The sequence below is a fragment of the Chrysemys picta genome, chromosome 2 (assembly GCF_011386835.1).
Source record: "Chrysemys picta bellii isolate R12L10 chromosome 2, ASM1138683v2, whole genome shotgun sequence".
Taxonomy (NCBI): Eukaryota; Metazoa; Chordata; order Testudines; family Emydidae; genus Chrysemys; species Chrysemys picta.
Genome location: NC_088792.1, coordinates 14135157 through 14151054, shown reverse-complemented (window position 1 = coordinate 14151054; position 15898 = coordinate 14135157). Strand labels below are relative to the sequence as shown.

Genomic DNA, 15898 nt, shown 5'->3' with positions numbered 1-15898 from the left:
TGTTGAACATTAATATCCTGTTGGATTGTATGTGCTACCGTTGTATGGGAAGTTATGAAGGTTTGTGTGTATGTTACTGAACTCCATAGTGAGGTTTGGCACACCCACGACCAGCCTTTCAGGTACAACAATGGAGGAGCTAGACGCCCTGATGGCCCATTAAAGGGAATCCATACTCCTAACGACCATCCCAGAAGACTCCACAGACAGCACACATAGACAATGGAGAATCCTTGAGCAAGGGGGGCGGATCCACACGTCACAAGCATAGGTGTTTCCAGGCAGCTGGAAGAAATTATAAAGTGGGGAAGTGACATCATGACTGGGCCTCACTGCCCCAATAACTCAACACCTGGGAACACATCTGGAGGATAAAGACTTTGAACTGGGGAGGGTGGTCCCAGGCTGGAGGAGAGTCCCAGCTTGTGTATTGAAGTTCTGTGACCTGTTTGTACCACCTGTCAGGGTGAGGCACTACTTGATTCAAATCTTGTTTAGTTTAGAGAACTCAGAGTGCAAATTTACTTTTATTTCTTAGGTAACCAACATTGATCTCTACGCTTACTACTTACAATCACTTAAAATCTACCTTGCTGTAGTTAATAAATGTGTTTTATGTTTTACCTAAAGCAGTGGGTTTTTTTCTGAAGTGCCTGGGAAATCTCAGATCAGTTTACAAAGGCTAGTGGCAGGTTTCAGAGTGGTAGCCGTGTTAGTCTGTATCAGCAAAAAGAACGAGGAGTCCTTGTGGCACCTTAGAGACTAACAAATTGATTTGGGCATAAGCTTTTGTGGGCTAAACCCCACTTCATCGGATGCATGCCGTGGAAAATACAGTAGGAAGATATATATACATAGAGAACATGGAACAATGGGTGTTGCCATTAGACTCGTTATAGTTGGTATGGCAACACCCATTGTTTCATGTTCTCTGTGTATATATATCTTCCTATTGTATTTTCCACTGCATGCATCCGATGAAGTGGGTTTTAGCCCACGAAAGCTTATGCCCAAATAAATTTGTTAGTCTCTAAGGTGCCCCAAGGACTCCTCATTCTTTTTGCTAAAGGCTAGTGAGTGTCCTCTCCACATCAAGACTGGGTAATGAATGTACACTGGTCAGGCTTCTGATCAGGGCAAGGCAGCACAGCTGGCTGCAAGTCTGGGGAGCGGGGGAGGGAGGGGAATTGACTGAAGCCTCTCTGTTAGTTCATGAGTGGCTGGGAAAAGCATTCATGTAACTCAGTTGGGCATGTCTCTGCTTGTGGATATCTGTGTAAGTGCAGTACCTGCCAGAGGTTTGTTGCTTGCCAACAGCATCACAATGTGCGAGGGAGCCCAGGTTGGGCGGACAGAGGACTCAACAATTCCACAGTTCAGGTTGCATCCAGGGAACCCCATCACACCAGCCCAATTACTGAATGGGCATGAAGGGAAATGAAGTACCTCCTCTCACTTCTAGAGGTGTTCCTTTATATCAGGCTAACGGAGGGGAAGCTTGCACTTCTATGACCTGTGTTATGCCTGCTCCAGGGATAGACAAGTTTTCCAGCTCCAGGGCTGACAATCCAGCCAGAAGTTATTACAAAATTATTTTTTAGAAATCCCATCCACCACCCACAAAATCACCAGGCTATTTTACTGGTGGGAGGTGTGGGCCAGTAGTTCTCTCAGATGGGCAGAGTTTACCCTAGTGAAACGAGCCCATCACACGCATTTTTATTAAGAACATCGTTAAAGCATGACTTTCGGTTGTTTATGTGAAATCACTGCTTGGGTTTGAACGGAACAAAGCTGAAACTGTAGCCATTGTCACATTGATTTTTTACAGCCGGATCCATTACATTGTAATCACCCACGTGCCCCAAATCAAAATTCAATAAATGGTATGGAATGTGCTCTTTGTACCCAGAGCAGAATGTGGTGACAGAGTGATTGAGAGAGGCCATGTGGAGACAAACCACTTTCTGCTCCTGATTATACCAGTGAAAACCTAATAGTTTCCCTAAGACTCTGATCCTGCAATCGGAGGCACATGGGCAGATTCTTATATCCGTGTGAATCCAGGATGTGAATCCACTCGTGTCAATGGGGCTCTGTATGGAGCAAGGATTCAGCACACAGGTCCGATTGGAAAAACTGGGGCCTGACTCTGGAAATAGACAGCAGCCCCTGGCTCTATGTCTCTGCTTTCTTTTCAAATAAGTCATTTAATAAATTAAAAATGTTATTTTTTTGAGCCAGGTTCTGATGAATTTTTACCATGTCAGGTTATGAACTTTACTCAAACATTTATTATCTTTATTCCTTACTGGGAAAAAGCCACTTGTGGGAGCTGGAAGTTGTCCATCTGAAAGTATCACTCATCTACTCTACTTTGGCTACTCCAGTTCCCACTACATCTTTGTATTGGTCCTGCCTCATCTCAAACGTGACAATTGAACAACCTACCATGCAGTATTTATGTTCCACAATGAAAACACCGACTTTGAAAACGTGGCAACCGTCCCGCTGTGTACAATGCACTAATTCTACACTGACAGGTCTTTGCAGCTACTGGCAATAATGGTACAAAACTGGCAAGAAAATATCAAAGCATGGAGTCAAATCTTCAGGAGATGGATCTCTAATCCACTGTTTGCAGGGGGGAAGGAAGAGCAGTTCAATTAAGCTTCTCTGACCCTAGAGGTTGCAGCTTTGCTTGGCCTGGATTGGGTGGGTTGGTTTTGGTTTTTGCATAGGTTTTTTTGACAAGTATCTGTGTTCCCCTCCTATGGCTACAGAGATCATGATTTCATTCCACAGCCAGCAGGCGCAGGACAGTCTCTGCTTCAAAACAGTCCATGCTGTTTCTTCTCGTTCTGCTGCTTCCATCTGGGCATCTGGTAGAACTCATCCTTGGATCTCCCAAAGATATCGTGGAAGTCTGCATCAGACAGATAGTACTGCAGAGGAAAACGGTAGCAGAGAAACAGTCACCCTCAGTTAGTGTCTTTTGTATAGGATGAAGTCTAAGTTTCCACCCCTCTGCAGAATCCTAAAATTGAAGTGATGCATAGTCCTTGTGGTGCCCTCCAAAGTGCTATTGATGTACACAGCGCCACACAAGGAGTGAAGTGTGACAAGCTAGGGTTACCATACGTCCGGATTTTCCCGGACATGTCCGGCTTTTGGGGGCTCAAATCCCCGTCCGGGGGGAAATCCCCAAAAGCCGGGCATGTCCGGGAAAATCGGGAGGTCAGCCGGGCCGGTGGAGAGCCGGGTCAGCCGGGCCGGCGGGGAGCCGGGCCGGCGGGGAGCCGGGTCAGCCGGGCCGGCGGGGAGCCGGGCCGGCGGGGAGCCGGGTCAGCCGGGCCCGCGGGGAGCCGGGAGCCGGGGGGTGCGCCGGGCCGGCGGGGAGCCGGGTCAGCCGGGCCCGCGGGGAGCCGGGCCGGCGGGGAGCCGGGAGCCGGGGGGTGCGCCGCCGGGCCGCCGGGGACCGGCAGTGCTGGGCGGGCTGGGGGTGGTCGGCCGGGGCCGGCACCCCAGGGCCCGAGCCGACCCAGGCTGGAAACGCCGGGGGGCCAGCCTGGGCCGCGCCTCCTCCCCCCACACCCCCCTTACCTGCTTCAGGCTTCCCGCGAATCAAATATTCGCAGGAAGCAGGGGAGGGGGCGGAGATTTTGGGGAGGGGGCGGGGTTGGGCGGGGCTGGGGGCGGGGCCGGGGGCCATGGAGTGTCCTCCATTTGGAGGCACAAAATATGGTAACCCTAGACAAGCACACACTTCCTTGCCCCACTGAGTTTACAGCATAACGACATGTGATGGGCTGAATAGAGTAGAATTATGACGTGCCGAGAAGCGTGAGGTGGAACTAGCAATTTGGAATGTGCACACACTCCAGCTTCGTTACTGCTTCCTTATGCACAATGCACCCGTAACAGCCATTATGCAGAGTGGGCGAAATTCACCCTTTTGCAGAAGTCCATACAAGGCCTATGCACCACTTAGGTCCTGACTGGCAGCTCAGATAGGACTTAATTGGTGCATAGGTCTCAAGCCGGCCTTTTGCACAGAGCTGAATGTCCCCCGTGGCTGAAATGCTCCCATTAAAGTTTATTGTTGTTGTTTTGTTTTGTTTTTTAATGGAAAACGGCTATTTTGTCAAAATAGACATTTCTATGGGACAACATTTTGGGGAGGTTTTCAGGTGAAAGTTTTCAGTAAAACCAAAAATTTTTGCTCAACCAGCTGAAATTTCCCAGTTGCTGAAAACAAAAAAAGGTTTCAAAAAGGTTTGATTTTCAGGTTTCCAATGGAAATCCAAAAAAACTCTGTAGAAAACAAACAAGCGTTTTTGTTTGCACTGAAGTTTATCACAGGAGAGAAAACACCCCTTTTCCTGAACAGCTCCAGTGTGAACATTAGTACAACAGGTACAGTTAGTTCTTGCAGTGTGCTGCTAAAAGTTCGGCTGAGGATGGATACCCCTCTGTCAATTGCTAACAGACACGCTGTCCCCAGATGATTAAACCCTCGTGGAGCCTGGATCATGCAGGAATGGTGCACATTTATCTGCCTTTGGCTTTGGTATCTGGCAAAACATTAGGGCCAGAAGAAAAATTTTGAATGCAACCTTTGCCCAACTGAGAATGGGGTTTCATTACTATCTGTTTTCCACGGGAAAAGATCAAGTTTGGCAGAATTTTCTGCTGCGGAAAATCTAAATGAAACATTTAATTTTGTCAACAAAAAACAAAACTCTTTTTTTCATTTGGGGTCAACCTTAATCTCTGTGCCATAGTGCCTCCTGGGAGTTGTAGTTCTGGGTCCCTGGTGCCCATGTCCTATATGGGCCTTGTACCCTGGCTGGACTATAGACGTACAGAAACCTTTTATTTCAACGGAAAGTGTCAAAATGAAACATTTCCATATTTCTGAATCAATGAGTTTTGGAAACGTTTCTTCTGAGGAAAGTTTCAATATTTCACCTTTTTGTCCCAATCTGGGATGAAAACAAGTATAGAAATACTAGAATTTCCCACAAGACGGAAAGTCCAGTTTTTAATCAGCGCTACGGGACGGTCACCCTTGTGTTTAGTATGATGAACACTCTAATTCTATTGTCTATCCTTCCCTCAGTTATCCAGTGCACTCCCTTAGCCACAAGCAAAGCTTAATAAACCTAGAGAGCAACAGGTCACACTTAGCCAAACATTTTGACTAAATTCAATGTGCAACTGGAACTGCATCAACCCAATGCTTGGACAATTCCCTCACCTCTTTTTTAGCGGGATCCACGCCTTCTGGAAGTTCATCCACTGTCTTGTTGATCAGCACCTCTCTGGGATAGGCTCCATTTCCATTGGTCACTGCCGAAACTACCGAAGGGGCATTGTTATTCTGATAGTTGCTAGTGCTGTTGACGTTGCTTTTGGGGTGTGGTTTATATGCAGGTGAAGTTCTCTCCGTTCTTGAACCAGCGGGGCTGGCAGGTTTACTGTCTGCGTTTCTCTTGTTCAGATTGGCATTGTTAAGATCCTGTGGGGTACAAGAAAGTCTGTCAGTACAGTGACATTGGGCAGGTGCAATAGATCTGTGGATGACTTTGTGATTTCCTGGGATGTTTATTCCTGCCAGGGGCAGGTGGGTCTTTTCTCAGTATGCGATACGTTGGGTTAAAATATTAAAGGGGGGGAATCAGGACCTATTGGCCCATTGCTAAGGACCCTCAAGCTGTAGAGAGAACTTGTAGCCCATAATATTACTCAATATAGCAGCTTCCCATCAATCATCAGACGTTACATCATGGCCTTGGAACCCAGATGCAACTGTGATTGTAAGGTTTATAAATATCCAGTCAATACTGCTTACAGTAACCTGACTTCTTTACTAATGATGCCTTGGCAAAGGTCCGTGTGAGCCATAAAGGAAAAGGTCAGAAGTTTTCTAAATTGTCATGCTCATCTACTTCCTCTCCCCAAACTGTCGTCTCTCCCTGCACAGTTCAAAACTGGCTGTCCAGTAACTTCTCCCTGCCCCCCAATCAGGGGACGGAAACAATACCATGTGACCATCATGGCTAACCAATCCAGCTAAATTTTTTTGTTTTGCAGTAGCACCCAGGAGCCCTAGTCACATACCAGGACCCCATAGTGCCAGGTGCTGTACAAATATAGAACAAGACCAACCCTGTGGAATCCATACATTTATCATTGGTACTTGGCATCTCTTTGCCATCATTAATAGCAGTGCATAGTGCTGAGATTGCACTGCCAATACAAACTGCTCCACCAAAGATCCCTGCCCATTGTTTTTTTTTTTTTTGCATATGTAACTTATATAGCGGCTGTCCAGAAGGCCAAGCCATGCCGTCAGATGCCTTTGTGCAGCTGTGGTTGAAGCCCATGGGAGCTATGTGTAGTACAGAAGGTGCAGATCATTATACCTATTTCACTGAGAGTTACACAAAGACACACAGGTCATACTTTGAGAACATACAATAACCTAGACACTGTGGCTTCACATTTCCTGCTCTAACCAGTGGTTTACATTATAAAACCCCAATAAAAATAAATAATATAACAAATGGAAGAAAGGGGAAATTGATAGTAATAAGTATAAATGACATGTTAGAAACTGTAGAAAATTGATAAGGGAAGCAAAGGGACACTAGGCGAAATCTATGGCCAGCAGAGTTAAGGCCAACAAGAAGAAGTTTTTAAAATATATTAGGAACAAAAAGAATCCTGACAATGATACAAGTCCAAGATGGAAATGGCACAATTATCACTAATAATTCAAAAAAGGCAGAAGTGTTCAAAATATTTCGGTTCTGTAATTGGGGGGAAAAAAGATTATATACTCCCATCATATGATGATGATAACACTCTTTCCATTCCGCTACTATCTCTGGAAGATGTTAGACAAAAACTCCTACAGTTAGACATTTTAAAATCAGCAGGTCTGAATAACTTGCATCCAAGAATTTAAAAAGAACTAGCCAAGCAGCAAACTGGACCATCAATGCCGATTTTCAATAAGTCTTAGAGTACTAGGGAAGTGCAAGAAGATTGGAAGAATTCTAATGCTGAGCCAATGTTTGAAAATGGTAAACGGGATGACCCGGATAAAACGCAGCCTGATATCAATCTCAGGCAAGATAATGGAGCAGCTGATGCGTATAATTCTTAATAAAGAATTAAAGGAGGGTGATGTAATTAATACCAATCAACATGCATATCTTTTTTGATCAGATTACGTTTGGTTGATAATGGTAATAGCGTTGACATAATAGACTTCTGTAAGGCGTTTGAGTTGGTACCGCATGACATTTTGCTTTAAAGCTAGAATGATATGAAATTAACATGACACACATTAAATGGATTAAAGTCTGACTAACTGATAGGTCTCAAAATGTAACTGTAAATGGGGAATTGTCATTAAGTGGTTGTTTGTCCAGTGGGGTCTCGCAGGGATAGGTTCTTGGCCCTATGCTATTTAACACTTTTATCAATGACCTGCAAGAAAACATAAAATTATCACTAATAATGTTTGCAGATGACACAAAAATTGGGGGAGTGGTAAATAACGAAGAGTACAAGTCATTGATTCATAGCAATGCAGATTGCTTGGTAAACTGGGTGCAAGCAAACAGTATGCATTTTAATATGATTAAATGTAAATGTATACATCTAGGAACAAAGACGGTAGGTTGTACTTATAAGATGGGGTACTATAAGTGACTCTGAAAAAGATTCAGGGGTTATGGTGGATAATCAAGCGAACATGAACTCCCATTGTGACTCTGTGGCCAAAGAATCTATTGCAATCCAGGGATATATAAATTAGGGAACCTTGAATATGAGTAGAGAGGTTATTTTACCTCTGTATTTGGCACTGGTGCAACTGCTTCTGGAATACTGTGTCCAGTTCTGGGGCCCACAATTCAAGAAGGATGTTGATAAATTGGACATGGTTCAGAGAAGAGCCGTGAGAATGATTAAAGGATAGAAAACCTGTCTTATAGTGACTGACTCAAAGAGCTCAATCTATTCAGCTTAACAAAGAGAAGTTTAAGGGGTGACTTGATTACAGTCTATAGCTACCTACGTGGGGAACAAATATTTAATAATGAGCCCTTCAGTCTAGCAGAAAAGGTCTAACTCAATCCAATGGCTGGAAGTTGACGCTTGACAAATTCAGACAGGAAACAAGGTGTAAATTTTCATGGTAAGAGTAATTAACCATTGAAATAATTTACCAAGGCTCGTGGTGGATTCTCCATCACTGACGATTTTAAAATCAAGATGGGATGTTTCTCTAAAAGATCTGCTCTAGGAATAGAGGGGAAAGTCTCTGGCCTGTGTTATACAGGAAGTCAGACTAGATGATCACAATGGTCCCTTCTGGCCTTGGCATCTAGGACTCTTTTGTTTACCAACAGCAACTGGTCCTTTTTACTCAGGTAACAGAAACAAGCTTTTAGCCGTGGTAGCACAGGTAAAATCTAGCTGTTCCAGCTACAAGTTCTGTGTCCACTCACCACTGCGATCTCTGATATAGCAGACACATCTCCTAAGCTATTCTTCATCTCCTCGTAGGACTTGCCATCCTAAAGGTAAAGAGAGTTATAAGAATCAGACTCAGCGAAAAGGCCACTTTTATTTCAGTGAGCACGTTCAAACTGCGGTTACAACGTACTCCTGCTCCTCAAACCAGCATCTAGGTCAATACCACATGAGTTGGGATGCAGAATCCAGGGCCGGCTCCAGGCACCAGCTTGCCAAGCAGGTGCTTGGGGCGGCCACTCGGGAGAGGGGCGGCACGTCCAGCTATTCGGCGGATGGTCCCTCACTCCCACTTGGAGCGAAGGACCTTCCGCCGAATTGCCACCGCAGATCGCGATCGCGGCGCTTTTTTTTTTGCCCCTTGGGGCAGCAAAAACCCTGGAGCCGGCCCTGGCAGAATCCCAGGAACTGCGGCTGCAAGACAGGAACTACATGCAGCGTTGAGAGCTGCATCAGTCGCCGAGTGAATTAAGAGCTCAGGCTGCATCACTGGGTGCCATAGTATGGAGGGAAAGGCATGGTTCTTGTGTAGAATGCACTTTATACCCTGTGCTATGGCCTCCATTTATCTCCTGCCTATCTGTCAGGGGATGGGTGAGATCTGGGAACAAACACAGTGGCACAGGTCCTTGCACTGCCTCTGGGGGGTCCCCTGGGACCTGCTAGTTTTGGGATCCTAATCACCTGCCCCTTTTGCAAGGGTGGGCAAATCCCATCCCCATTGAAGAGAGAATTTGTAGTAATTCCCCTCAGTGCAGAATTGCAGCAATTCCCCATCCCCTGGACAGGAATAACCAGTGTAGGGGAACCATATGGCCCTGAAAGCCATAGGAATGCCAACTCTCATGGCATCTGGTGTTTTCCTTAAAGCCCCAGCTCCTGGAGTCATGGGATTATGTGAGAATCTCAGCTGTCATTTAAAAAACAAAGTTTTTAGCCTTTGTGGTTGCCAGGAAAAGCTTGAAAATATATGATTCCTAAAGACTCCAACACCAGAAGGCAAATAAAAAGAACCCAAGATTTATTACTTTTTACAATCTTATGATTTTTAAGCCAATCTCATGATTTTGAATGCTTGGGTTTAGCTGAAGCTATTTGTAGTTTCCCCCCATTTCACTTACCAATATCTCTTCAACACTACTCAATTTCACTTGCTATTTCTACTCCATTCATGTGCACTCTATCGCCACCAGGTGGCTGGAGTCTGGCTTCACCGATTGGAGGGCAGTGTTTCAGCAAGATTGTGTTCAATTAATTAAAAAACCGAAACAATCTGCTTTTGTGAAAACTTAAAAACACGACAACAGACAATCCTCTGAACAATCTAGATGTTGGGCCTAAATTGCTTGTCTTTAATGAGAGCTAGGCAAGTTTGGAATCCGGGTTTCAGGATTTGGGGTTTTGATTAAAATATTCATATTTTCAACTATATAATGTATTTCCTCCCCCCCAAAATTTGCATTTAATTGAAAAGCAATTTCTTAAAGCAACTGTTTCACTTAGTTCTATTTGTGATGCACCCCAAATGACATTCTCACTAATTTTTATGCTACACGCAGTAGAGAATACGTAGACCCCTACCTACTGATACGTCTATGCAATATATATATATATTCATTCAGACAGACAAGACACACAGATTTCCCAGTAACTTACGCTCCACTTATACGGATCCCAAGCACTGAACCAGCCGGTGAAGGTGAGTGGTTCATAGCCTTGCTTCACCATTATTATTGGTGTTGCTAAATCTCTTCCAGCTGGATGGGTCTTCAGATAGTCTTTGGCTGAGGAAATAGCCTCATTTCTTTCATATGTATTGGAGGTTTTGCCAATCCAAAGGAAAATCTACAGTGGGAGAAGGGAGAAGACAAGTGAATGGTAGGAACCACTGGAGATCTGGATGGTTAGTCTCCCTCCTTATTGATAATTGTGATAATTGGACATCAGAGCAAGGTACGTAACTGGGGCAAAGCACAACGAACCCACTTTGTTGGTAGTTCGCTGCACCGGTCAAATTATTTCCTGGAACCAAATTATATATTAAATGATGGTCTGGCAGGTGTCCTGAGAAGCATGTGTAGCACCATATAAGCGGGTACCATATAATGCTGGCCTCAGCAGCAAAGTGGGTTCCCAGATGGCACCGCTCAGGGCTAGAAAATATGCAGTGGGCTCATTCGTCAGTCACAAAAAATGCCGTTAGTCACTCTAGAGATGGGTCTAAACCAAGAGCCAAGAAATCAGCCTCTTCGGGATGTCAGGTTCTGATTGGAATGGCTGGTTCTGAAACTGTCCTTGTGACTTTGATTCTGGATTGACTCTGAAGTCAGACGGGGCCTGTTTTCCCGCTCTCTACACAGCAGTAAGAATATGAGGAAACCACACAGGATTCCAAATGACTACATTGATTAACTATGTACAGACATACAAGGTCGAGCTACCTACGTACACTGTGGCTCTGGCAGGGGTCCGTTGTCTACAACTATAGAAGACGGGGAGGCTGCACTAGCAAGATACTATCTAATTCCTACACACCACATCCGACTTGGTTCTGAAACAGCAGACAGCCCGTGCGAGCAGCACTCTAGGAGTATGTCTACAATGCAGCTGGGAGTGAGCGTCCCAGCCTGGGTGGACAGACTCGCCCTAGGTCCTCTTGAGCTAGTAGACTAAAAACAGCAACATGGACGATGCAGCAATGGCTGGCCACTCACGTCCTAGCCCGCGCAGCCCCTGGTCCAAGCTCAGGTGGCTAGCCCAAACCACAGGCCATGCGGCAATGCCCACGCTGCTGTTTTTCTCTCGCTAGCTTGTACAGAATGAGTGAGTCTCATAGGCTTTAAGGTCAGACGGGACTGTCATGCTCATCTAGACTGACCTCCTGCACATGGCAGGCCCCAGAACCACACCCCCCCATGCCTGTAATACACCCAGAACCTCTGGCTGAGTTACTGAAGTCCTCAAATCCTGGCTTAAGACTTCAGGTTACAGAGAATTCACTATTTACACAAGTTTAAACCTGCAAGTGACCCGTGACCCATGCTGCAGAGGAAGGCAAAACCCCTCCAGGGTCTCTGCCAATCTGACCCGGCCGAAAATTCCTTCCCAACCCCAAATATGCCCATCAGTTAGACTCTGAGCATGTGGGCAAGACCCACCAGCCAGCCACCAGGGAAAGAATTCTCTGTAGTAAATCAGAGCCCTCCCAATCTAGTGTCCCATCACTGGCTGTTGGAGATATTTGCGACCAGCAGTCAGAGATCGGCTACATGCCCTCGTAGGCAGTCTCACATCATACCATCTCCTCCATAAACTTACCAAGCTCAGTCTTGAAGCCAGTTAGGTGTTTTGCCCCCACTGCTCCCCTTGCAAGCTTGTTGATGTCTACTTGAGTCTACCTGCTCCCGTCCCAGCAGCAGTGGAGACATCCCCTAATGTCCAATGTCAAACCCAAATCCCAGCGCTGGTCTGGCCTAGAATTCAAACCTAATCTGGAGTCAGAGCCGAGTGCTGAGTTTTCAGTCCAACTCTACTCCCTTCTGTCCCCTAAAATTTGGGCCAGGCTTTGATCACTGACTGTAGCACATGGAAGAGGATTTGGGGGTGGGGCTAGCGCATCAGTGACACTAATTGCTTAGCAGTGTGACAAAGAGAACACGTTCCTGTACATGTGTTGGCAAAGCTTTGCCTATGGGGCACCAGAACCGTCACCCAGCCCCGCTGTGAATAGCTGCTTCTATAGGCTCACTGCAATCCCACAGTAGGCAGAGGATTCTCAGAATTGCACCGTAATTCCCTCCCTCCTGGCAGGGCACCTAGGAAGCTGCAAGAGCAACATCTCACCAAACCGCCAGAGCCTGAGCTCATTTGAGCCGACACGTTCTGCTTAGAGTGAGAGGTCAGTCTAGATGGTCTAGTGCACCGTCTGGCCTTAAAATCTACTGGATTTTAGTACGGGCTTTACCACTGATCTCAAGGAATTTGGGAGCTGAGCTCCCTCTGGCCCCTTTGAAAATCCCAGGCGTGGTGCCTGTTTCTTATCCGCCAAATGGGTCTAACACTGTAATTTCTCTTCAGGGCAGCGTGGCCTAGTGGCTAGAGCACTGCCCTGGGACTCAGGAGACCTGGGTTGTATTCCCAGCCTGCTGGCTGACTTTGGGCAAGTCACTTTGCCTCTCAATGCCTCAGTTTCCCCACCCGATCTTCTAATGAGACTGAGCTCCTTTGTAAAGCGCTTTGATATGCTGGCTGGAAAGTGTTGCAAAAGTGGTAGGTATTATTAATTACGCTGGCCTACATTATTGGGGTGTTGTGTAAATATTGGCAAAGCACTTTGAGATCCTGGATGGAAGATGCTGTTCTGAATTTCATGCTGAATACTGTATTAAAATAAGTCAAGTCAACAAAAGTGCACAGCTCCCATTATGGGGGGAGAGGGGGAAGGGGAGAGAGAGGAGGGAATTCCACTGACCTCTTCCCAAGTATCTAGTAACATGACATCATCTTCATCCAAGTCATCCTGGCAGAAGCCCACCACTTCCGTCATGATAAACCGCCCTGTCTGGTTGGAGCACTCAAACAGGCGGGGCTGGTATCGGACAGTTGGCTCTTGGAATCTTGGCAGGACGAGAAGAACCAGGAAATGTGAAATCTTTTCCCATGTTTGAGTCCAACATGCATTGCAGGCACTAGTTGTGGCCACTAGGGGTCAAACTTGTACATGGCAACACCCATCAGCTGTGATGAAAGCTGGCAGGTCGGGCGGGGGGGAGGAGGGGGAAGGAGTTGCTGGAATCTTTTTGGGAGTTGATCCCAAGGGTTCAGAACCCCTTTCACCCCCACCAAAAGTCAAAGCAAAATTCCACCCGAACCACCAAGATGTGCCGGCTTTCAAGTTGAAGCCACATGAACCCACCAGGTTTTAAAATAGCTCCCGCGGAGACCTGTTACCTTGCCCAGATTCCGCTTAGGTGGAATGGAGAGGTTAAGTTTGCTCCAAACAGGTTTAGCTTCCTGAAACTCCCAGGCAAACGTTTGTAACAGTCACAGCCCTTCTTCTCGAATCCGACAGAGGAACCCAAGCCTCAGACCAGTTCAGATCAGGATTTCAACCCCCGTTCCCTGAGAAGGGCCAGACCCAGTGCCCATTGGGATGAATGGAAGTCTTTGCATGGACTTCACTGGGCATTGGGTCACATCCAGAGCTTGGGTATGCTCTGTTCTGGGATTCCGTGTTGGCCCATTCTAGTGAGGGGGCCTAGTTTGGAAATCCTTACCCAGTCTTCCTGCAAAGACCTGATTCTCTGCTTAGTTACAGCCGTGCAAGCCCACTGCAGCCCTTAAAGAATTACCTCTTGTCACTGGCATAGGGGGCTTTTCCTCCCAGTGCTGCCCAGAACTCCACCGGCTCTTGCCCCTCCAGAACGGTCTGCTTGTCCCGTTTGGAGACGATGTTGGCCACTATCTTCGCCATCTCTCTCTCATCCCCGCTGCAACCCTGCACAAGATTAGAGGGGTTCAGGAGGGGCCTGGCAGAATAGACCTGTGAGCTGATGGTCTGTACATCACTTCCCTCTTCTGGAGAGAACTAGAGCTGCCCAAATGTTTGGGATTATTTCCCCCCTCCAGCGACTGGGCCAATAAGGGGATTCGTTAATTCTGCGGGGAGAGATTCTTTCCTCTTGCACGCGGCAGAGATGTCAGTCGTTGTTATGACTGTCGTTTGCAGTCATCTAGGCCCAGACCCTCCAAGGCATTTAGGCACCTAACTCCCACCAATTTCTCAGTACCTTTGAGGATCTGGGCCCTAGAGACCGATTCTCCCAGTGGACCCATTGAAACTGATGGGACTACTCGCGTAACGAGGTACCAGTCGACAGGAGTGAGGGTGGCGGAATTGGGCCTTGTATAAACATTGTGCAGTTCCTTTCATCCGCTCGCTTACCTTCCCACACCACAGGTAGCAGACCTGGTTGGTTGTGAGCAGGAAGACGTCGTTGGAGTTGAGGGAGGAGGCCCGGGCTGGCACCTCGATGGTTTTGGTGTTGATCTCATCAGTACCTCTCACTTGGAAGAGACGGACCACGGGCTCGGGCTCGTTATTCTGTGTGCGACTCGTGCCTCCCTACAAAAATCCAGATTGTGTCATGAGGTGTGATGGGTGCGAAAGCCCAAGAGGCCTCTGGTGAGAAGAGCAGACTCGGGTGTCTTGCCCTTAAAGCTGCCAGAATGGAGGGATCAAGGGTCCTATCCAAAGCCCACTGGACTCCCTGGGAGCCTCTCCGCTCCTTCAGCAGTCTTTGGCCCAGGCCCCAAATCTCCCACCAGGAAGACAGCCAGCATGCTACATGCCTGCTGTGGGCATTTGCCAGTAACACAGGGGCAGGAATGGGGAAGGCCGAGGAGGGAGTCTCCAGCCTGCCTTGCAGAGCGGGAAGAAGCTGTTTCCCTGACTAAGCACCTTGTGCAGAAGGCAGTGCCCCAAGCACGGTGCTCTGTGCTATAGGTCAGTGCAGGTGCTTTTTTCAAAGTGAAGCTGCTCATCTTTCCCTTGCCCCCTCCCTCTTGCTTTCCCTGGCCCTGTGCTATTGGCCATAGCCTGTTGTAAAACTAGGCAAATCTCTAGATGAGTTGATGTAGCCCCTGGAAGATCTCTCCGTACCCCTAGTTGAGAACCACTGAGCCACGACACAGACTTGCTGTGTAACCAGGGGCAAGCCGGCTAATGAGCAGTGCTCAGTGTTGGCCTAACTCTGCTTCCAGCAAAGCCAAGCATTAGGTCAGCACTGAGCAATCTCGGGCTCTCCCCGTGACTCCATTTCATCTGTCACTTGTAACACAGGGCCCAGGAGCGCCAAGCAGGCTTAGCTGTAACTAGAGAACTTATGAAACAGGCTAACACTTCACAGGCACGTGGCAGGGACAAGGCTTGCAGGGGACTTCGAGGCTGGATCCTGGAAGATGCTGTGGGACAGCCTACGAACATTTGCTGTGATTTACAGCAATACGTCTTGTGTTTAATTCCGCAAAGCCTCCGGGGATAGAATTTGAATGCACGACACTGTACAAGATAATTAGAATCTAGAAATGGAAAAGATCTGAGGGCTTAATCTAGTCCAGTCTAGCCCCGTTCCCTATGAGATATTTACTAGTGCTTTGCTCAGGCTCGTTTGAAATGTGCCAGGTGGAGAGGGGAAGCATGCCCAGTGGTGTTTCAGTTCCCTGTGCTGTCACAGACTTCCTGCTTGTGACCAAGGGCAAGTCACTTAGCCTCTCTGTGCCTCAGTTGCCCCTCTGCAAAATGAGGATAATAGCCCTGCCCTCCTCCTCACAGGGAGGTTGAGAGGTT

The 15898-nt window shown here is 47.2% G+C and overlaps 1 protein-coding gene across 1 annotated transcript in view; it reads right to left on the bottom strand.

Moving 5' to 3' along the window:
- Positions 1-1734: 1734 nt before the first annotated feature.
- Positions 1735-15898, bottom strand: part of VILL (villin like) — a 59188-nt gene continuing 45024 nt past the window's right edge. Inside the window, exons 14-20 of the mRNA XM_005297126.4 lie at positions 14495-14674; positions 13902-14047; positions 13022-13166; positions 10207-10395; positions 8526-8594; positions 5261-5521; positions 1735-2945 (exon numbers count right to left, since the gene is read on the bottom strand). Coding sequence (XP_005297183.1) covers positions 2832-2945; positions 5261-5521; positions 8526-8594; positions 10207-10395; positions 13022-13166; positions 13902-14047; positions 14495-14674 — 1104 coding nt within the window. The 3' untranslated portion in view covers positions 1735-2831. The remainder of the gene's footprint in view (positions 2946-5260; positions 5522-8525; positions 8595-10206; positions 10396-13021; positions 13167-13901; positions 14048-14494; positions 14675-15898) is intronic.